At 42.5% G+C, this 22,910-nt stretch overlaps 1 protein-coding gene across 1 annotated transcript; it reads right to left on the reverse strand.

Annotated features, from left to right (window-relative positions):
- Positions 1 to 3,532: 3,532 nt before the first annotated feature.
- Positions 3,533 to 22,108, reverse strand: LOC121531945 (protein FAM107B-like). The gene is made up of 4 exons (XM_041837532.2): positions 21,891 to 22,108; positions 8,837 to 9,011; positions 5,640 to 5,796; positions 3,533 to 3,660 (listed from the first exon to the last, which is right to left on the reverse strand). Exons 2-4 carry the CDS (start codon positions 8,962 to 8,964, stop codon positions 3,541 to 3,543), a joined length of 405 nt encoding a protein of 134 aa, XP_041693466.1. The 5' UTR covers positions 8,965 to 9,011; positions 21,891 to 22,108; the 3' UTR covers positions 3,533 to 3,540.
- Between the last annotated feature and the right edge of the window lie 802 nt (positions 22,109 to 22,910).

Raw genomic sequence — 22,910 nt, forward strand, 5'->3', positions numbered from 1 at the left:
CCTTAGCAGAGAAACATCCCCAAAGCATAATGTTTCCACCTCCATGTTTGACAGTGGGGATGGTGTTCTTGGAGTCATAGACAGCATTCCTCCTCCTCCAAACACGGCGAGTTGAGTTGATACCAAAGAGCTCGATTTTGGTCTCATCTGACCACAACACTTTCACCCAGTTCTCCTCTGAATCATTCAGATGTTAATTGGCAAACTTCAGACAGGCCTATATATGTGCTTTCTTGAGCAGGGGGACCTTGCGGGCGCTGCAGGATTTCAGTCCTTCACGGCGTAGTGTGTTACCAATTGTTTTCTGTGTGACTATGGTCCCAGCTGCCTTGAGATCATTGACAAGCTCCTTCCGTGTAGTTCTGGGCTGATTCCTCACCGTTCTCATGATCATTGCAACTCCACGAGGTGAGATCTTGCATGGAGCCCCAGGCCGAGGGAGATTGACAGTTCTTTTGTGTTTCTTCCATTTGTGAATAATCGCACCAACTGTTGTCACCTTCTCACCAAGCTGCTTGGTGATGGTCTTGTAGCCCATTCCAGCCTTGTGTAGGTCTACAATCTTGTCCCTGACATCCTTGGAGAGCTCTTTGGTCTTGGCCATGGTGGAGAGTTTGGAATCTGATTGATTGATTGCTTCTGTGGACAGGTGTCTTTTATACAGGTAACAAGCTGAGATTAGGAGCACTCCCTTTAAGAGTGTGCTCCTAATCTCAGCTCGTTACCTGTATAAAAGACACCTGGGAGCCAGAAATCTTTCTGATTGAGAGGGGGTCAAATACTTATTTCCCTCATTAAAATGCAAATCAATTTATAACATTTTTGACATGCCTTTTTCTGGATTTTTTTGTTGTTATTCTGTCTCTCACTGTTCAAATAAACCTACCATTAAAAATATAGGCTGATCATTTCTTTGTCAGTGGGCAAATGTACAAAATCAGCAAGGGATCAAATTCTTCTTTCCCTCACTGTATGGGGGTGTAGTAAGATACCCAATGGGCTGGACGATTCTCTTCTCATCATTCATCTTGAAAAAACGTATATTTAAAACTTGGAAAATAATCAATCTGCCATCATTAACACAATGGAAAAATCTAATGATTTATTATTGAAATATTGAAATAGCATGGGCGACCGAGAAAAACAAATTGGTACGATTTAAGGCTAAGTGGCAAACAATAAGGAACATGGGATGGGGGTGTGAGCATGCAGGTCTTTAGTTAGATGTAGAATTGCTCGACTAAGGGCTCTATTCAATCCGCATCGCGGAAGTTTAGCTCTACAACTTCATTGACATTTTAAGGCAATGTTCCCGCTTTAGTGGAAACTGCATTCACGGTAAATGCTGCCTATGTCGGCTCAATCGGAAATTACCTTTACATTTCTGTCGCGGAATTTGTAATGCTTCAGCTTTATGGATTGAATAGAGCCCTAAGACCTCCTCAGAAAAAACGTCAAAATTAATCACAGATTTCTGGATATATCTTAGATTAATTCTAACTATTTTGAGGAAGTGTATACTGACTATGTTGTTGCTATGGCGCATTTTTTCTCTCGTTTATCATGCGAAGGTATTTTAAAGGAGTATGTGAGGCACAAACGTTCACGTCGCCTTGCCGAGTTCTGCTAGGAGCAAACCGAACCTAGTATGTCGACGCCTTTTGGCTACGTTTACATAGGCAGCCCAATTCTGATTATTTTTCCACTAATTGGTTTATGTACAAATCAGATCAGCTCTTTTGCCAATAATTGGGCAAAAGATCAGAATTCGGCTGCCCGTGTAAACACAGCCTAAATGGCAGGTATAATCCAAAAAAGAAGACCTTAGTGAAAACCTTAGTGAACTATGAACAAAATATTTACAAAAATGTATACAGAGCAGATCATTAGCCTATTGAGTAACATTACATGATGCATTACGCATTATGTATTGCGTCCTGCTGTAACATTATTCAATAGGCCGATTTGCTCTAATATTTTAGTAAATATTTGGTTAATAGTTCACTAAAGTTTTATGCATCAAACTGGCCTTCTTTTGTGTTTTCTTTTTGGATTATACCATGAAGAACACATAGCTAAAGGCTAGAGGTGTACAGGCATGCAGTGAACACCCCTTCGACGCACACAGCAAGATAAATTACACGTAAAAAATATATATTTTAATAAGCACATTTTGAAGAATGACACACAGAGGAGTGTGAACAGTTAAATTATATTTATTTAAAGTAAGATGATGTTAGGTCTGCAGAGGGACAGAGGAGATACCCAGAGATTCCCTGTCGGATTGTTTCCGACTTTCAGATATTCAGAGAAGCACAAAAACGCAGCATTGAACCAAATGCAATTATTGGAACAGTTGGCTCCCATGTGCACCTACTTTCTGGTATATGACATCATCTCTGCCGACCTCACATCCGAAATAAGACTAATTTAATATCACTTTTATTCATAAAAAAAAGTGAATTATTATAATTATAGGAAGAAAAGACCACTTGCACACTTGGGGGAGTTATAGTATTGCTTCAAATAGCATTAGCTGAAGAAGTGGCATGTTGAAAATAAAAACTAGGTGGTTGTTTTTTTCACACAACCAAACACTTGTCCTCTCCTGAGGGATATACTACAAAGCAGGCTCAATGAGTTGGCCAGCTAACTTGCCCAAATATTCTGAAATAACTTACATTGTTTTTAGAAATATACTTTTGAAATGGCATGGTCTAATTGACTTAACAACCAAAAACACATCTAAAATTTGAATTTCTTAATTAACCAGAAAATCAAAAGTTATTTCTGGTTGTTAATCAAAGTTAGCTGGCTAACTCATTGATCCTACTTTGTAGTATACCCCTCTGTTCAGGCTCCACACACTGAGCTGTAAAACTAATCTGAGATGTCTCTATCTCCCTATATGGGGCTAAAATACTACAAACATAAACATAAATAACAACACAGTAATTTGGCATTTTTACAAAACACAGCTTCAAGAGTCCATCCAGTGTCCGCTTTTCCATTCTGGGTTCTGAAAATGAAAGCAACGACAACAATAACAACAACATAAAGGAGAGCTTTCTGTGGCCGGAGAGAAGGGTGGACAGGAGAAAGAGGGGCAGACAGGAGACAGAGGGAATGGAAACTCTGTGTCGGTTTTGTTGGTCCCTGCATCAGACCTCCCCAGAAGACTGGCTGGCTGTCCTTCACGTGTAGCATCTTCCGTGTTTTGTGTCCGTGTTAAGTCTCCTCTCTGTCCATGTGTTGAGTGGAGAGGCTGAGGTGAGTACAGGTGGCTAAGTCTCCTCTCTGGCTGAAGTGAGGGGAGTTCTGTAGTGGACAGACAAAGAGGTATGTAGTACTGCTGGTCTGTAGTGGGCAGACAAATTGGTCTGTAGTCTTTAAGTCTTTCTCAACAGGGTCGGAGAAATCAAGAAGTCCACCTCAGATGACATGTGCCATAGAATCTGCACACAGTCACACACACTCGCACATGCACAAACATTCCTCTATGAACAGTACACAGTTGCTTTCTATTCCCCCCGTGGCTCCCTAAGTGGTAAGTTCATCCCCATCGGCCTCCTGCTTGGTCCTTCTCAGGTTGCTCTTCATCTTCACAAACTCAGGGGTGTTCTCCTGCTCCTCCTCATCCTTCTGCTGGTCCAGCTCAAGCTTAACACACAAGATAGAGAAGTAAGATAGGTTACAGTGAGGGAAAAAAGTATTTGATCCCCTGCTGATTTTGTATGTTTGCCCACTGACAAAGAAATGATCAGTCTATAATTTTAATGGTAGGTTTATTTGAACAGTGAGAGACAGAATAACAACAAAACAATCCAGAAAAACGCATGTCAAAAATGTTATAAATTGATTTGCATTTTAATGAGGGAAATAAGTATTTGACCCCCCTCTCAATCAGAAAGATTTCTGGCTCCCAGGTGTCTTTTATACAGGTAACGAGCTGAGATTAGAGCACACTCTTAAAGGGAGTGCTCCTAATCTCAGCTTGTTACCTGTATAAAAGACACCTGTCCACAGAAGCAATCAATCAATCAGATTCCAAACTCTCCACCATGGCCAAGACCAAAGAGCTCTCCAAGGATGTCAGGGACAAGATTGTAGACCTACACAAGGCTGGAATGGGCTACAAGACCATCACCAAGCAGCTTGGTGAGAAGGTGACAACAGTTGGTGCGATTATTCACAAATGGAAGAAACACAAAATAACTGTCAATCTCCCTCGGCCTGGGGCTCCATGCAAGATCTCACCTCGTGGAGTTGCAATGATCATGAGAATGGTGAGGAATCAGCCCAGAAATACACGGGAGGATCTTGTCAATGATCTCAAGGCAGCTGGGACCATAGTCACCAAGAAAACAATTGGTAACACACTACGCCGTGAAACTCTGAAATCCTGCAGCGCCCACAAGGTCCCCCTGCTCAAGAAAGCACATATACAGGGCCGTCTGAAGTTTGCCAATGAACATCTGAATGATTCAGAGGAGAACTGGGTGAAAGTGTTGTGGTCAGATGAGACCAAAATGGAGCTCTTTGGCATCAACTCAACGTGTTTGGAGGAGGAGGAATGCTGCCTATGACCCCAAGAACACATTTTTACATTTACATTTTAGTCATTTAGCAGACACTCTTATCCAGAGCGACTTACAGGAGCAATTAGGGTTAAGTGCCTTGCTTAAGGGCACATCGACAGATTTTTCACCTAGTCGGCTCGGGGATTAGAACCAGCGACCTTTCGGTTACTGGCACAACGCTCTTACCCACTAAGCTACCTGCCGCCCCCACTGTCACACATGGAGGTGGAAACATTATGCTTTGGGGATGTTTTTCTGCTAAGGGGACAGGACAACTTCACCGCATCAAAAGGACGATGGACGGGGCCATGTACTGTCAAATCTTGGGTGAGAACCTCCTTCCCTCAGCCAGGGCATTGAAAATGGGTCGTGGATGGGTATTCCAGCATGACAATGACCCAAAACACACGGCCAAGGCAACAAAGGAGTGGCTCAAGAAGAAGCACATTAAGGTCCTGGAGTGGCCTAGCCAGTCTCCAGACCTTAATCCCATAGAAAATCTGTGGAGGGAGCTGAATGTTCGAGTTGCCAAAAGTCAGCCTCGAAACCTTAATGACTTGGAGAAGATCTGCAAAGAGGAGTGGGACAAAATCCCTCCTGAGATGTGTGCAAACCTGGTGGCCAACTACAAGAAACGTCTGACCTCTGTGATTGCTAACAAGGGTTTTGCCACCAAGTACTAAGTCATGTTTTGCAGAGGGGTCAAATACTTATTTCCCTCATTAAAATGCAAATAAATTTATAACATTTTTGTCATGCGTTTTTCTGGATTTTTTTGTTGTTATTCTGTCTCTCACTGTTCAAATAAACCTACCATTAAAATTATAGACTGATCATGTCTTTGTCAGTGGGCAAACGTACAAAATCAGCAGGGGATCAAATACTTACAAGTACATTTTAGTGTGTGTGTGTGTGCATGTGTGTGTGTGTGTGTGTGATCCCCAACTGCCCTCTCCCTCTCCCTTTTCTCAAATGCTGTCGGTCTGTCTATCTTTACAGTGTTGGGTGTGTATGAGTAACACTGTGTGTGTGTGTGTGAGAGAGAGAATGTGTGTCTACCTGTTCTAGTTTCTGTTGTCTCTTCATGAGTTCAATCTCCAGGTCGCTCCTCTTGGTGTGGGCCTCCTGCTCCTCCCTCTGAGCCTTGAGAACTTGCTCTCTCTTCCTCTTCTCCAGAACCTTCTGGAGCTCCGGTTTGTTCTGGGGAGCCAGGCCCCTAGGAGAAACAACCAATCACAGATGTTATTATACTTCTTCCACAGCCAATGACAAGGCACTTTACTTACACAGACACAAACACAACTAGCCATTGATCTGATTACAGTTTGTACTTGGACAGAGACAGGCAGTTCTACATTGATTTATCCATCACTTCATATTTCAGAGAAAGTTACATAAAGCTGAGCCATCCCAGATTAGCCCACATCCAGTAATCTGAGGCAGGCTGGGGGCCATGGCTGGACTGGACAGGAATTGGCATTGGGATTAGGAGATTGAGATTATGTGATGAAATGTATGATGGCGGCGGGTCTTGACTTGACCATACACACAGATCAGTGTTGAGACACACAATTAGTGAATATCAATCAATCAAATGTATCCGCCTGTCTACAAATCATATCATCCTCTTTCCTAATATAGCTATCCCTTTCTTTCATTCCAAATTCTGAAAAGGGATTTGAGCTGTCCCCTCTGCCAGAGATGTGTTCCGGAGACTCTTATCTCCCTCACTAACTTTAAGCATCAGTTGTCAGAGCACCTTACCGATCACTGGACCTGTACACAGCCCATCTGGATTTAGCCCACCCAACTACTTCATCCCTATATTGTTATTTATTTTGCTCATTTGCACCCCGGTATCTCTATTTGCACATAATCTCTTGAACATCTATCATTCCAGTGTTAATACTAATTGTAATTATTTTGCACTATAGCCTATTTATTGCCTTACCTCCATAACTTGCTACATTTGCACACACTGTATATATATTTTCTGTTGTATTTTTTGACTTTATGTTTTGTTTTACCCCATATGTAACTCTGTGTTGTTGTTTTTATCGCACTGCTTTGCTTTATCTTGGCCAGGTCGCAGTTGTAAATGAGAACTTGTTCTCAACTGGCTTACCTGGTTAAATAAAGGTGAAATTAAAAAATTAATTAAAAAATGAAACGGGCATTTCCATTTTGTTGTTATGCTACTGTGTAAAGTTTGGGTTTCATGATTCAGATATTAAATCTGAAAGAGGAGTGGGCCATCTGAGTACAAACACCTATTAGTGAGATGACTACAATATTACCATAATATTTTTTTAAAATCGGAACGCTGAAACACTCTTGTTTTTACTTAATTTATACAGTGTCTAATTACGTTATTGCCCTGGTTTCAACTTAAAATGTTGTTCAGTAGGACAAAAACAGGAGAAGGTAAATGAGTGTTCTGAATAGATTATATCTAATAGGATAGAATAGTGTGTGGTGTGCATGTGTGTGTTTTATATAGCCTGACCTCCATCACTGTACATTTTAACTTTTTTTCTTCCTGACCTGAGTAAGTGATTTCAGAAGAGGTTAAATTATAGACTCAAAGATGCAGTTTTAACCGTTTTTTCTCTGTGCACACGCGCATGTATGTGTGACAGAACATCAGAGACCCTCTGAGGGGTATGGTGTTCTAATCCTCCTTGCACAACGTTCCCTTCCATCCATCTCTCTCTCTCAACCATCCATCTCTCTCATCATCACTACTCCGCTACACCCCAAACATTTCTCTCCATCCCCTTCCTCTCCTTCTCCTCTCAATAATATTATCTCCTTCTTTTCTCCTCCGGATCTCTCGTCCCCTATCCTCTCTCTTATGTATTTTCCCCCTCATCTCCTCCACAAAGAATACTAAAACCCTGTCAAAACATCTCCTCTTTCATATCACTTCTAAATCATATATATGTATACCTCATACCAACACTGAAACACACATAACACAAACACAATCCTTGTCCATCTCTATTTCACCCCTAACCCACTCCCTCCATCTCTCTCCCCCCTCCCTCCATCCCTCCATACTCCAGAGCCCTGTGTTCATGTCCATAATCCACATGGTTCTGTGCAGCGTGCTAACAGACAGGGCACAGTGATGTAACATCTGTCAACAGTACACACTGTGTTTGTGTGTGTGTGTTTATATATAGCTTAGTAACAAGGCCTTGGGCATTTGTCCATTTAGCATGAGAAAAGACTTGAGCCTCAGCACTGAGGCTGTCAAACACACGCACACACAGTCACAAATGAACGCAAATGAGCATTCACGCATAACCAGCGTGATTTGCTGCCACGGTCCATTCTGTGACTTACATCTTCCCCAGTGGCAACTGAAGGTACTACAAAAACATTCAACCCCCCCAAAAAATACAAAATACAATTCTGAATTTACCAAGACCCACCCATTTATTTTACCCACCCGCTCAGTGCAGAGGCAGAACTTTTCACCGGAAACACAAGTTATAGATTGTAAAAGTTATAGATTGTGATTGTTGTGTGCTTCTGTGTTGCTATAATAATATTGAAAGTGTTTGGGCAGGAGGAACATTTCCGTGCAGTAAGAGCATGTTTTTACGTAATAGTTCTGAGACAGCAGAATGCACTAAAGGTTTTATATAATAGTTCTTATTAAAGTTTCATGCATTAAGGTTTACATAACAGTACTGTGATGCATCTCCCCCGGTGGTACCCCCGATACAGGATGTCATAGCATAGCAACACAATGCAGTAGAACGCTGTCACACACTCCTAACAACAGAGCTAGGATCAGCTGACTAAACCCTCTATCCTAATCTTAACCAATAGATGGAGGACAACCTATCTGACCCCGAGTAAACAATGGATTACAAACAGAAACAGTAGGCGATCATAAACCTCTGATAGATCACACAGTCAAGATTCTGAGTTGAATATAAGGTTATAAACTGTTCATAACCACCATTGGCTTGGATCTCATCCATCCTCAGTAGGGGCCAGGATTTATGTCTACATTAACACAGTGATAAGCCCTGTGTGGGTCAGTCAATGGAAGATAAAATTGTGTTTATCTTCCATTGATGAATAGAAACTTGTTTACAGTTTCCCTCTTTTGAGTAAGACAAGGATCACCCGGATATAGACAACTGAGAAAGAAAATGCAGTAGAAACAGGAGAAATGGAGGGGAAGAAGGAGAAGTGAAGTGTGTGTTGTGTTGCCCCAGTGTCGCCCCCAGTCCCCTCACCTCTTTTGGTTCATCATGAGTTCTCGATGGAGGTCCTGGTGGTTTCTGGAGCCCTTGACTGGGTTCAACAGCTTCTTGGGTTTGATCAGCTCCTCACAGTCCCCCTCCAGATAGTCCGGCTCAGCCATCACACTCCTGCCCAGAGACAGAGACAGACCTGGGTCCACACACCGATCTGAGGGGATGCATTATGTTATTAGTTATTTATTATACATCTTGATTGATTTACTACTGTAATGGTTAACTACACAAGCACACACATTCTAAAATCACGCCTCACACTAGACACAATTACATGCAGCTGTTTTAAGACACTGTGTGTTTCTGTGCCCAGACATTAAGACCCCCACTACTGATGGCAGAGTCTTGAGTTACATAATCATTCCATTCCACCACAGGAATGTTCTATCCTCCATAAGGAGAACAATATCTGCATACAGACAGACTGCTCTCACTGCAGGTCTCTCAAATACCACTCTGAGAACAACAATAGAAACATATACAAATCTCCACTTCTTTGTATGGATATTCTTTACTTAAAATACCATACAGATATTGCATTAGGCTACTTTATTACACACATACAATACTAGTTGCTAAGCTAATCAGACATCAATCATCAAACAGGGAGTTCATCTCATGACCTATTCTCACAAACTGCTTTGAATATCCAAATATAAAGGCTACACATTTCCATGTCATACATTTAGTAATCTATTCAGATCATCAGAGTACAATTTCCTGCAGCCACCAAATGAATGAGTGCTATGTATGGATAGTAACCTATTTGTAGGATGTTCTATCTATTTTATACAGCCTACAGCTGATTTGTGTGTCCAATACCATTTTCCCCTTGGAGACAATCCATTGTATTTGGAAACTCATTATAGAACATGAAATATGGCTAGCCCAACACAGATAACGTCATAACGCCACAACTACTGACAATCAGGATAAAAGTAACCACACAGACATGCAAAAATCCAATCCAGTATCCATTCATTACCATAGCCAGGTATAAAAAGTTATGAGATACACTTACATCGGTAAAACATATGCATAATAAGACCGGCTAGAAGGCATTTTCATCAAACAACGCACATTTTTACAAACTCTCCAACTTACCCTGCATGAGGTGAGGAAAAACTGGTATTCTACACATAGTCGCCATCTGGACTATTGATTTAATAATAATAATAATAATAATAATAATAGTGGTACTGTAATATCAGTAGCCTAGTATGACCTCTGGACAGGAGAGGAGAAGAGAAAACAGAGGAGCTCCTGCTGATCTGTGTTCACGCAGCTGTCCTACTGAGGGGAGTGGAGCCGCTGGTTGGAATGAGCTTTGATGAGATGCACTATTATCTAATAGCAGCCCACTACACACACACTCTCCTCACACACACCCTCCCCTCTCTCTCTCACACACACACACACACACACACACACACACACACACACACACACACACACACACACACACACACACACACACACACACACACACACACACACACACACACCCTGGAAACGTCAAACAACTTTCCATTTATGAAGAAACCGACAACAAGCTATTCTCTTTCTCAGAGTTCAAAGGTGAGCTAGATGAGTAATTGGCTGCATTCCAATGTGTATGTGTTTCTATGAATAAGTAGCCTAGGACAAAGGTACTCTGAGATGTTAGAACTGTGTGCATTACTTAGGTAACAGTAACAATTCATAGCCTATGACACAAGAAGCATTTCTCAGAATGGATCATCAGCATCGTGCAGTGTAGGCTAAAGGGCCAAAAACAACCCATCTGAGATATAGTCCTGCAGCCTACTTCATCATAAAAAATAAAAAAACATAAGTTCTAAACTTCATAAATTGAAAGTTGAGTCTGTGTGTAAGCCTGTGTGTTGAAGGTACAACAACAATAAAAACATCACTGACACTGGGATACAGCGAGCATGTAGCTGTAATACTGTATGCACCATTAAAAACAAATAACCTGAGGAGATGTAATGCTTTTATCTCACCAGTAGAGCTCGCCGCTGCCTCACATCCCAGAGAAGACCATAACAAAGAGCCAGTTACATAACAAAGAGATTGATAAACAACCATGTCTCCCACATGTTTTGAATGGGGGTTTTCTCTTGATGAGGGCCAGATGTACTGAGCATTTGCATGAGAGGAAGAGTCGATAAATAATTTACATGAGAGTAACATCCTCAGAGAGGCACAGTCGACAAAGAAAAACGGAAATATGTTATTTAGATCCCATTAAGTGAGAGATGAGACTATTGCGTTTTACACCATGTGGGGGTATAAATGTGCAGACATTGCACTTGAACAAAACAAAACGTTTTGTCGTCATAAATTAAATATAACCCGTGTTTTTCACATGAAGGCAATAGTGTGTGTGTGTGTTCATGCATGCTGTGTGTATGCGTGTCTGTGCAGTGTGTGTGCATGTGCTGATTGTGTACATCAAAAGCAATAACCGTAAGTGTGAGCAGCGGTGGGTAGTGGAGCAAGCAGGTGGGGGGTGTTAAGAAAGCATCCGTTCGCTTAACACATCTGGTGCCACTTCCACCTCCTCGCCTCAGGGGAAAAGGAAGTGACATAGGGAGTTGAAAGGGCCAAGGCTCACCCCCTATCCCCTCTAGTCCCTGACGGGCTACATCTCAATAGTCTAAAGTGGCTTTGACTATCCTCATCTCCCTTTCTTCGTGATCAATTATTAGACGCGACCTGAATGGTGAAAACATAGTTCTGAAAATCTACCTGTGGTTTTTAAAAAGAATACAAGGGAAGGAAGTCATTTTAGAGTATGGAGACAATTCCTCTCCTTTCTTGCCTGGGACAGACAGACATTCAGAGAGGTGTGACATACTGCCACCAAACTTGCTCACTACAATACTGTCACAGAGAGCTCTGTCCTTTCTTTCCCATCTGGTTGGTCACTCAAACGTCTGTGTGGTCATACTCCCCAGAGGAATCCTTCGGGGAGTATATACACACATACACACACACCCTCCCATCTTATCCTGTGGGACATGTCTGTCAACACCAAGACCCAATCACCATTTATAGGCAAAAGGAAATATAAACAGCTTTCAACAGCGTGTGTGTGTGTGGATGTGTGTGTGTATATTACTTTTCAGGAGTGCACTTCCTGCTATTCCAGGCATCCTAATTAAAACAGCTCCTTCATTTTTATAGGTGTAGGAACCAGATGGCTTTTATGGGAGAATCTCAATTGCATACTCCTCACATTCTCTCTCCTTCTCAAAACCCATTGGAGGAGAAGGTCAGAGGGGCGGGACCTCTGGCTTTCTCATCCAATGGGTTTAGAGCAGAAGGTGAGTAGAGAGGATGAGAGGAGTATGCAATTGAGATTCTCCCAATGAGTCTCCAGTTATCCCTGACAACCTCAACACAGAGGAACTAACACTCTGCAAGCACACTGTCATATGGTCAGAGGACACTGTACTACCCACACAGGAGAGGAGAGGAGTCAAACTGCAGTCTTCATCTTCTTGTTTACTCTTTCCATGTCGCCCCTACCACGACCTCTACGGGACTATGACCTCACATCCTGTGTGTGAGTGACACTGTGAAACCAGCGGGTGGGAGAGAGGGGTGAAAGGTAAAAATAAACAAAGAGAGATAGAGACAGGGAGAAAGAGAGCGTAACTAGCCCATTCATTACAATCAGAGGCTGACAACATCTCAAAGCAATACTAATGAGTGAACTAATGGGTGAGTACTTTCTGATTGGGTGTCCACTTGTGTTTGTATGTCTAAGAGGCAAAGAGGGAGGAAGGGAGGGAATGATGGTGTGAGTGTGTGTATAAAGGAGGTGTGTGTATAAAGGAGGTGTGTGTAAAGGAGGTGTGTGTGTAAGGGAGGTGTGTGTCTGTATAAAGGAGGTGTGTGTAAGGGAGGTGTGTGTGTGTATAAAGGAGGTGTGTGTGTAAGGGAGGTGTGTGTGTGTATAAAGGAGGTGTGTGTGTAAGGGAGGTGTGTGTGTGTATAAAGGAGGTGTGTGTGTGTAAGGGAGGTGTGTGTGTGTGTATAAAGGAGGTGTGTGTGTATAAAGGAGGTGTGTGTGTGTATAAAGGAGGTGTGTGTGTGTGTATAAAGGAGGTGTGTGTGTGTATAAAGGAGGTGTGTGTGTGTATAAAGGAGGTGTGTGTATAAAGGAGGTGTGTGTGTGTATAAGGGAGGTGTGTGTGTGTATAAAGAAAGGTGTGTGTGTATAAGGGAGGTGTGTGTGTGTGTATAAGGGAGGTGTGTGTGTGTATAAAGGAGGTGTGTGTATAAAGGAGATGTGTGTATAAGGGAGGTGTGTGTATAAGGGAGGTGTGTGTATAAGGGAGGTGTGTGTATAAGGGAGATGTGTGTGTGTATAAGGGAGATGTGTGTGTGTATAAGGGAGGTGTGTGTATGTATAAGGGAGGTGTGTGTGTGTGTGTGTATAAGGGAGGTGTGCGTGTGCGTCCCTGAGACTACCTGGGGCGGCAGGTAGCTTAGTGGTTAAGAGCGTTGTGCTAGTAACCGAAAGGTCGCTGGTTCTAATCCCCGAGCCGACTAGGTGAAAAATCTGTCGATGTGCCCTTGAGCAAGGCACTTAACCCTAATTGCTCCTGTAAGTCGCTCTGGATAAGAGTGTCTGCTAAATGACTAAAATGTAAAATGTACCCTTGCAGGCTGCATTAGGGCTAATTGAATGACAGTCAGAGTGCTGCACTAGGCTATTGCATCAGCACTGGTTGCCCTTCATTGGGACTGAGCTTCAACAGACTCTCACGCATGCACACACAAACTTTCTGTTGTTGGCCTGGTGTCAAGTTTGTGAGTGATGACTGGTCACCATGGTGATTATGGAAAAATGACAGTTGAGTGGAAGTTGTGAGATGATTTAATAGACTAAAATAATCTAAATGATGGGAAATTACACTTGCTTCTTGCGAGGTCGGAGGTTGAGAGAAACCCATTCTCTTTGTCCATGTAGTTCTGATGCCCTCAGAGTGAGAGAGAGGGAGCGGGAGAGAGAAATGACCCCTTGCCCCACACAACACACACATTTAGCCATGAAGAAAACCCTGAGAAAAAGACAGAGATATACAGCCTTCTAACTGACAGAGGAGAGATGAGGAGGAGGAGGGGGAAAGGAGGAATATGTGGACCAGTGACGTTTAGCAGCTCAGATGTTGTTTCTCACTCAGGTCCCCACACGAAGCACATCCACCCAGAATTAGTTTAGGGTGGCTGAGGTCTGGTTAGTATTTCAGGTCCCAGAGCTGGAATAGAGGGGGCTGAGGAGAGGCCTGGAATTTTAGAGTCTCTTCCCTGAATGACTGCTGGGAGATCACCCACCCCCCCCACACACACACACTGGATGATGTCAATATGAGGTGGGGTTCTATACATCAGACGTTTCTCAGAACACACATCCACATAGAGCTGAGTGAGTCATGTCAGGCGTGCTCTGTGTCAGACACTAGGAATGTGAACTCAACTACAAACGTCACTTCAGTTCCCTAGGAGGAGCCCTGTAAGGCTGTAACATCATAACACTGGGAATACTGAAACAGTGAAACACCCAAATGGAACGTTTGTGAACTCTAATCAGCCCTGATGTCACTCCTCAGGGAATAGTGAAAACAGTGAGACAGCCCAAGTACAACACACCCTATCAGTGTCAGCCTACCACTGAGGGATTTAGCATTACAGCTACCAGCCAAGAGACACACCACAAAATCATGTCTACGGGCACAGAGAATGTTGATTTCCTCAAGTACACAGTTCTTGTCCATTGCAGCTTGTGCAAACTAGTCTTTGCTGGGAAGTGAAAGTGCAACAGCAGCATTTCCCAACCATGACCTAAGCATTTAACTTGCCATGGTCAGAGTGTACAACAAAGTGTACAGCCCTCATTAGAGGGCTGAATCAGTTACGAGCGGGTCGAGTTAGGATTCAATTCTACGTCGGGCAGAAATTAGCATTTGAATCAGGAAAGTTTCCTTTCACGACCTCTACAAGCCAGAACATTTAATCAAATGATATTTTAACATACTTTACCGGTTGTCCGTGCAGTTGGTCCTTTTGGTGGTAGGAATGTGAGACAATATATCCACAAAAAAAGTATAATTACATCAACTTTTCAAAGGCTGGTAGTGTGTTCAGATTTCTATCACCTGAAGCATGAGCAGAACCATGTAAACATGTGCATGTGTTCTACAACTATGCATGTGTCTAGTACATGTATTTTCATCTTGTGCACATTATGTAATTATACTTTCCGGTGGAAATACTGTCTCACATTCCTACCGCCAAAAGGACCAACCACACGGAGAACCAGTAAAGTATATTACAAATGTTGTCCTTTTATTTAACGTTCTGGCTTGTAGAGGTCGTGAAAGGAAACTTTCCTGATTCAAACACTAATTTCTGCCCAACGTATAATTAGTTCGATGCAATTCAACATTGGGTTTATAAGCAAGGATATATGTGGTCCTCTGTAGCTCAATTGGTAGAGCATGGCGCTTGTAACGCCAGGGTAGTGGGTTCGATCCCCGGGACCACCCATACGTAAAAATGTATGCGCACATGACTGTAAGTCGCTTTGGATAAAAGCATCTGCTAAATAGCTTATTATTATTTATTATTATGTAGCTTTGTTCATAAACCTATCTGCACAGAGATGTTCTCTCACTCTCTCTGCCACACCCAGGCATCTTCCTGTGGGGCAATCTCCACACTGTACTGTGAGATGGCTCCACTTAAGCTTTATCTGTTTCATACTAAGTAACTAACCAACCCAACTAGCTAGCTACCTAACTAACCAACTAGCTGGTCCCAGTTCTATATTAAAACCCAATGTATCTCTGAAGCCTGTCAAGATAAACCGTCTGTTTTAGTTCAATTCAACAGATTTTCTGAGGCATTGAGTGTGGTATTTAGCCATGAGCTTTAGCCTATCTCTTAGTTAGACACAAAATAGATATACTGTGAGGGAAAAGTGAAGTCATGTTCCTCCCCCATTGTTAAGGGTTATTTTTCAAGGAGAGGCTTGTGTTATCATACACACACTCACACACGTTGTGACTGGCAGGGTGAGAGGTAGAATAAAGAGTGAATGGGGCTCATTGAAAGAGCAGAGGCATCAGTTTGAGTCCTGCCATCGGAATGTGATGAACCTGCAGAACTATTGTAATACTGGCGCACGCCCACACCCACATACAGTACACACCTCAGAGAACAGAGGATAGACACAGATGGCTGTGTAACCAACCATATCATACACCTGTCCTGTCCTCCAGACAGACAAGGGGAAATCAAAGCCTGTTCATACCCCCTGCCCCCAGACACACACACACACCCCTGACGGACACCTGCCTCACAGATGATGGGGGTGGGGTAGAGGGGGCTGTTTTGGGTGACAGCTGTCCCTCTCTCCTGTCCCCCTGACACAATGACAGCTCTATGGGTCACATATACCCCCTCACAGCTGGCACCAACACATGCGTACATAGGAATGCTCAAGGTATATCTGACCAACCATATCTCTTCACTTCAGGTCAGACAGCACTGCGAGGAGGAATGACCTTACTTCAACAGACGCACACACCGTTAGAACAGACAGTCAGACCCCTGCAGATCTCTTATTGTGAGCTAAACCCTGATTGGATGGAGGGTATGGTAGTGCGGATTAGGTCTCCTTTGTTTACATGCTGCTGCAAAAAACAGCAACAACAACAACTGTTACCGTTAGCAACATGATTGATACTCTAACAGATAGAGACAGACGGATACACATACACATGCACCACAGGGGCACCAAACACACACACACACAACAGGGTAATGATACACAAAAACAAACACTAATTGAACACATTGGTCACCAAACAACCAGGTGTCCCAAAAGCAGACTAATAGTAGTTATCATCATACAGTATCTTTGTTCTCTTTTGTGTTTTGTTGTTGTCTAAATTGCAGCACAAATCAGGAGTTGTAATGTAGTAACACACAATACACAGAAAAAAAAAAAATTCTATCCTTTTTGTCAACAAGTAATTTTCAATATACATCAATTACGGCTCTGAAACTCTTGCCCATTATACTAACTATGGACAGTTAGTTAGTTGGCCTACTCGGTGACTTTAGTTTCCGACTGACCTCAAAGAGTACAGTAATGCGGTCATGTACCTCCATTCTGAACAAAGACAGTGTGTGTGTGTGTGTGTGTTGAATAATACAGGATCATATGTCTTATCATATGATTCAGCCTAGGTCTTAATCTAATGAATGTAGCTCGGACTCCCAATCTCCTGTATCCTTTAGCCTGACAATCTCTCTTACTGTTGGGAGGGGATCTTTTAAAGTCTCTCTGTCTCTCTGTGTGTCTGTGTGTGTGTGTGTGTGTGTGTGTGTGCAAAACCTATTTTCTTTTAAATACAGAGTGGCTGATGCAGTTATGGTACTTTATTCTGATTGAGGCTACTGGCCCTAATGAAGGGAAATCAATGCAGAGCCATAGAGAAGCTGTGTGTGTGTGTGTGTGTGTGTGTGTGCATGCATTCGTGTCTTTGTTCCATGCCATAAACATTATTCAGAGAGGTAGTGTATGAATATGTAATAATAAAACTGTGTTGGTGTGTATGTGTGTAAGCACATGCTATATGGCCCCATCTTTTGTTGTATGGATGTTACTGAACACCATTTGTAGGGCAGAAAGAGAGAGTAAAACATGTCCCAGGTGTGTGACCACCTCCAGCCCTCAGCTCTAACATCAGGTCTAGTCCACACAGAGGGGAGGGGAGAGATCTCCCCCACCGTGCTGCCATAATGCACATCCATGACAACCATAGTGCCAGCATGGTGTAAATAAATCATTTTTGTTCTAGGGTTCTATCACTTCATCATTGCATGAAGCATTTCATCGTGGCTTATAGGTTATGGGCAATTCCATGGTAAAGGAATTACGCTGATTTCAAACTTTAACACACCATACAACTCTATGCACAAGGACTACTTTTAACAATTTACACAGAACATTTTACAAAAACACATTTTCTTGAAGAACAGTACAGATGCAAAGTTTGGTAACAGAATGACGGCACCAACAACACAAACCATCATTATGTTACCAATCTTTGCATCTGCACTGTATCTTATGTAGACTAGCCTAGCCTATACACAGAGATCCAGATCAGATACAGCACAGTGATCTACTGTCAGTGAAACAGTGGCTGTTCAGCACATAACAAAGACAAGTCTTTATTATGACATGATCAGATGATTTTATCCAAGACAAATATATACAGTATGTGGAACGTGGCAATCAGACTCACAACCTCCAACTCTAGTGGAGTCGTCTGTGACAGATCAAGCCCTAAAAGACCAGTTATTTGTATCAGATCAGGAAGATTTCAATGGAAGTGCAGAGAGGGGCTGCCATAGCATGAAGATCCCTACTGCAAACAAAGAGAGCAGAGACTCACACACACACTGCACTTACAGTAGACAGACAGACACACACACACTCTGATAGAGATAAAGATACAAACACACATGCGCAGACCCAGACTTACACACACAGATGAAGAGACATAAGCAACAAGGTAGACTTTCCTGCTCATAAATACTAATCATATGAGAGGAGGTTAGTGGAAACTAAATCAAGAGAGAGAGAGAGAGAGAGAACACGAGAGAGAGAACAAGACAGAGAGAGAGCTAGAGGGAGATATGTGGCTTGCGAAAGGATTCACCCCACTTGGCATTTTTCCTATTTTGTTGCCTTACAACCTGGAATTTAAATCGATTTTTGGGGGGTTTGTATCATTTGATTTACACAACATGCCTACCACTTTGAAGATGCAAAATATTTTTTATTGTGAAACAAACAAGAAAAAAGAAAAAAAACGGAAAACTTGAGCATGCATAACTATTCACCCCCCCCCAAAGTCAATACTTTGTAGAGCAACCTTTTGCAGCAATTACAGCTGCAAGTCTCTTGGGGTATGTCTCTATAAGCTTGGCATATCTAGCCACTGGGATCTTTGCCCATTCTTCAAGGCAAAACTGCTCCAGCACCTTCAAGTTGGATGGGTTCTGCTTGTGTACAGCAATCTTTAAGTCAAACCACAGATTATCAATTGGATTGAGGTCTGGGCTTTGACTAGGCCATTCAAAGACATTTAAATGTTTCCCCTTAAACCACTCAAGTGTTGCTTTAGCAGTATGCTTAGGGTCATTGTCCTGCTGGAAGGTGAACCTCCGTCCCAGTCTCAAATCTCTGGAAGACTGAAAGAGGTTTCCCTCAAGAATTTCCCTGTATTTAGCGCCATCCATCATTCCTTCAATTCTGACCAGTTTCCCAGTCCCTGCCGATGGTGTTCTCGGGTTGATGAGAGGTGTTGGGTTTGCGCCAGACATAGCGTTTTCCTTGATGGCCAAAAAGCTCAATTTTAGTCTCATCTGACCAGAGTACCTTCTTCCATATGTTTGGGGAGTCTCCCACATGCCTTTTGGCGAACACCAAACATGTTTGCTTATTTTTGTCTTTAAGCAATGGCTTTTTTCCGGCCACTCTTCCGTAAAGCCCAGCTCTGGAGTGTATGGCTTAAAGTGGTCCTATGGACTCCAATCTCCGCTGTGGAGCTTTGCAGCTCCTTCAGGGTTATCTTTGGTCTCTTTGTTGCTTCTCTGATTAATGCCCTCTTTGCCTGATCCGTGAGTTTTGGTGGGCAGCCCTCTCTTGGCAGGTTTGTTGTGGTGCCATATTCTTTTTTTAAATAATTGATTTAATGGTGCTCCGTGGGATGTTCAAAGTTTCAGATATTTTTTATAACCCAACCCTGATCTGTACTTCTCCACAACTTTGTCCCTGACCTGTTTGGAGAGCTCCTTGGTCTTCATGGTGCCGCTTGCTTGGTGGTGCCCCTTGCTTGGTGGTGCCCCTTGCTTAGTGGTGTTGCAGACACTGGGGCCTTTCAGAACAGGTGTATATATACGGAGATCATGTGACAGATCATGTGACACTTAGATTGCACACAGGTGGACTTTATTTAACTAATTATGTGACTTCTGAAGGTAATTGGTTGAACCAGATCTTATTTAGGGGCTTCATAGCAAAGGGGGTGAATACATATGCACGCACCACTTTTCCGTTATTAATTTTTTTGAATTCTATGAAACAAGTTATTTTTTTCATTTCACTTCACCAATTTGGACTATTTTGTGTATGTCCATTACATGAAATCCAAATAAAAATCAATTTAAATTACAGGTTGTAATGCAACAAATTAGGAAAAACGCCAAGGGGGATGAATACTTTTGCAAGGCACTGTAGGTCTGCTCAGGATAGTCTGCTGACTAATGAACATGGTTGTCCTACTCCAACCGCACAGCAGCACAGAGACATTTTACACACTGATTGATGTACAGTATATACCTAGAGGGCCCTAAACACATGTGCATTCTGAGACATGGACAAATTCCATTCCAGAATACCTGAGACAGGGACACATTACATTCTAGAATACCTGAGATATGGACAAATTCCATTCCAGAATACCTGAGACAGGGACACATTCCATTCCAGAATACCTGAGACAGACATTTCTTTGTGGCGTATTGCTGCACGCTGCAGTTGGTAATGTATATCCTGATATCACTGGGGATGATATGTCTGCATTCCATGGAGAACCCTACCAGTGTGTGTGTGTGTCCCATACGGGAAACATGATGAACAAAGAAAGAGCATGATCAGGGGAAGCGAGGGCAAGATAGAGAGAGAAAAATAGAGAAAAGGCGGGGGTAGTTCAAAGATCAGAAAACAGATGTAAAGCTAACTCTCTTCTAAATGACTACCACATGTGTTGGGACTTTCCTCTCTTCCACACTCACTCACTCTCTCTGCTCTAGAACACAGTGCAACTCACTCATTCATATTCTTCCTTTCAATTATTAATATCTTTCACTCATCTCTCCCATCTCCTTCTCTCTTGCTCACTCTTTATCCCTATTTCTCCCCTCTAGCTCTCTGACAGACCCTGATTACTGGAAGTGAACTTCAGAGAAATTACTCAAGACAAGTATTTCCTCTGTGACCCAACAACTTGTTTACTTAAACTATAGACTATCCTGACAGACTTAACATTGCACGTGAGATGTGGTTATGGGTTCCGTGGTCAATTCCAACTATTATCTGTAGAATACTTTATGGACCTCGAGATTGAATCTCTCCCGTATGCACTATACCTTGCTTCACTTCTGTCTGGTAGATATGAGATATGTCTGGGTTGAGTATGGTTAGAGTTTGACTACTGTAGCTGTCAGAAGGAGCCTTGGCTATATGTTATTACTGACTGCACACACACAGACACACACACACACAGTGTATTTCTGGTTGACAGTGACAGGCCAGTGTTTCAGCCAGCAGAGCAGTTCATCATGGCCTGTCTATATGATGCTGTCAAACACTGGGACACACACAACCTCATAAACAGTTGATCACTCAGACTTCAGCTATCCAACTCCAAACTAACAAAAGGCACCTACCTGATAGAGCAGAAGCTTAGCCCACTTCAGTAACAATATGTAGCCTGTAGGCCTATCTGTCGATATCAAAAAAGTACAGAAAACCACTCACACACATTGCTTCATAAGATTTCAATAAACATGTTCCATAAACTCATTGGTTAAACGTCCTCAAGTTTGTAAGGATTGATAGAGGTAGACAGATGGTCGAAACAACCATCTGATTCTAAATCTCTGCTGCTTCTTTCTTCACTGTCCCGTTGGTAAGCGAAACAACATGCGCTTCTGAAGCGACAATGAGCCCCGAGTTTCAGTTTTTTTCTATAGCCTCCAATACAATACTTATCTGCGCGGCTTTGTTTTTAGACTATTAAACACAACTAGATTATTATATATCGAGCACTACACGCGGCCCGATGGATAGGTTATAGTTTAAGCAGACGCACTGCTTTGTGTCCTGTGAGCTCACAGACAGAACAAAAAAGCGCGCACACACACACACACACCTACCTACCTAAACTCGATCCCGACGCTACTTCTCCAACTGGACTAGTTTAATAATTAAAAGGACAAAGTGGTTTTGAGCCTCATTAGTGCGTCTCCAGATCACTTCTCCGTTTAGGTGTGTCTGCTATTCTGCTTTTCTCCTTCGAAACTGTTCAACTGCACACACATACACACTCCGGACCTATAGACATTTCAGATTAACGTTGAATGGGCGGGCCAACGTGATGTCATACTCCTCCTCTCTTTCTCTATCTGCTCAAGCTGTTGACGGGGGAGACATATGTTTTTTTACATTCTATGGGGGAGACCCCTCACGCGCGGGGCGGGGCGAGGCGTGGCAGGGTAGCGATGGATGTGGCTGGAGCTGGGAGACGGCGCGCGCAACACACGATACAGAGCGGCACACACATAGAAAGAGAGCATCCATCCGAGACATAGTAAACCTTTAAGCTTAATAAACTACTTTTCATCTACTCATTTTATACGTTTGCACTCAAAAATAGAATGACGTAAATGTAAATGTAAAAATGTTACTACTTTTGTTCAGCTAAATAGCCCAACTATTTTCTGAACATGTGCGTATTATATTGTATAGGTTAGCATACTAAATGTTGCTGCAGTAGAGTAATTAATCTTCTTACAGATCAGCCAATACTGGGTCTGCTCATCGACCTCCTCCTGTTTAAGCTGCTGTTTGAAACCACTAGTTTAACTAGAGATCTGCTAGTTTCAGTCTAGGCTTCTATCTCCCCAGTGACCACATGGCCAGGCCCACTGATTTTAATATATATATATATATATATATATATATATATATATATTATTTCACCTGTATTTAACCAGGTAAGCCAGTTGAGAACAAGTTCACAACTGCGACCTGGCCAAGATAAAGCAAAGCAGTGCGATAAAAACAACAACACAGAGTTACATATGGGGTAAACAAAACATAAAGTTAAACAAACTAGACAAAAAACTAAAAAAACTGGCTATTTACACAAGGACACTACAGAAAACACGACCGCACTGC

The sequence above is a fragment of the Coregonus clupeaformis genome, chromosome 19 (genome assembly GCF_020615455.1).
Source record: "Coregonus clupeaformis isolate EN_2021a chromosome 19, ASM2061545v1, whole genome shotgun sequence".
NCBI lineage: Eukaryota > Metazoa > Chordata > Actinopteri > Salmoniformes > Salmonidae > Coregonus > Coregonus clupeaformis.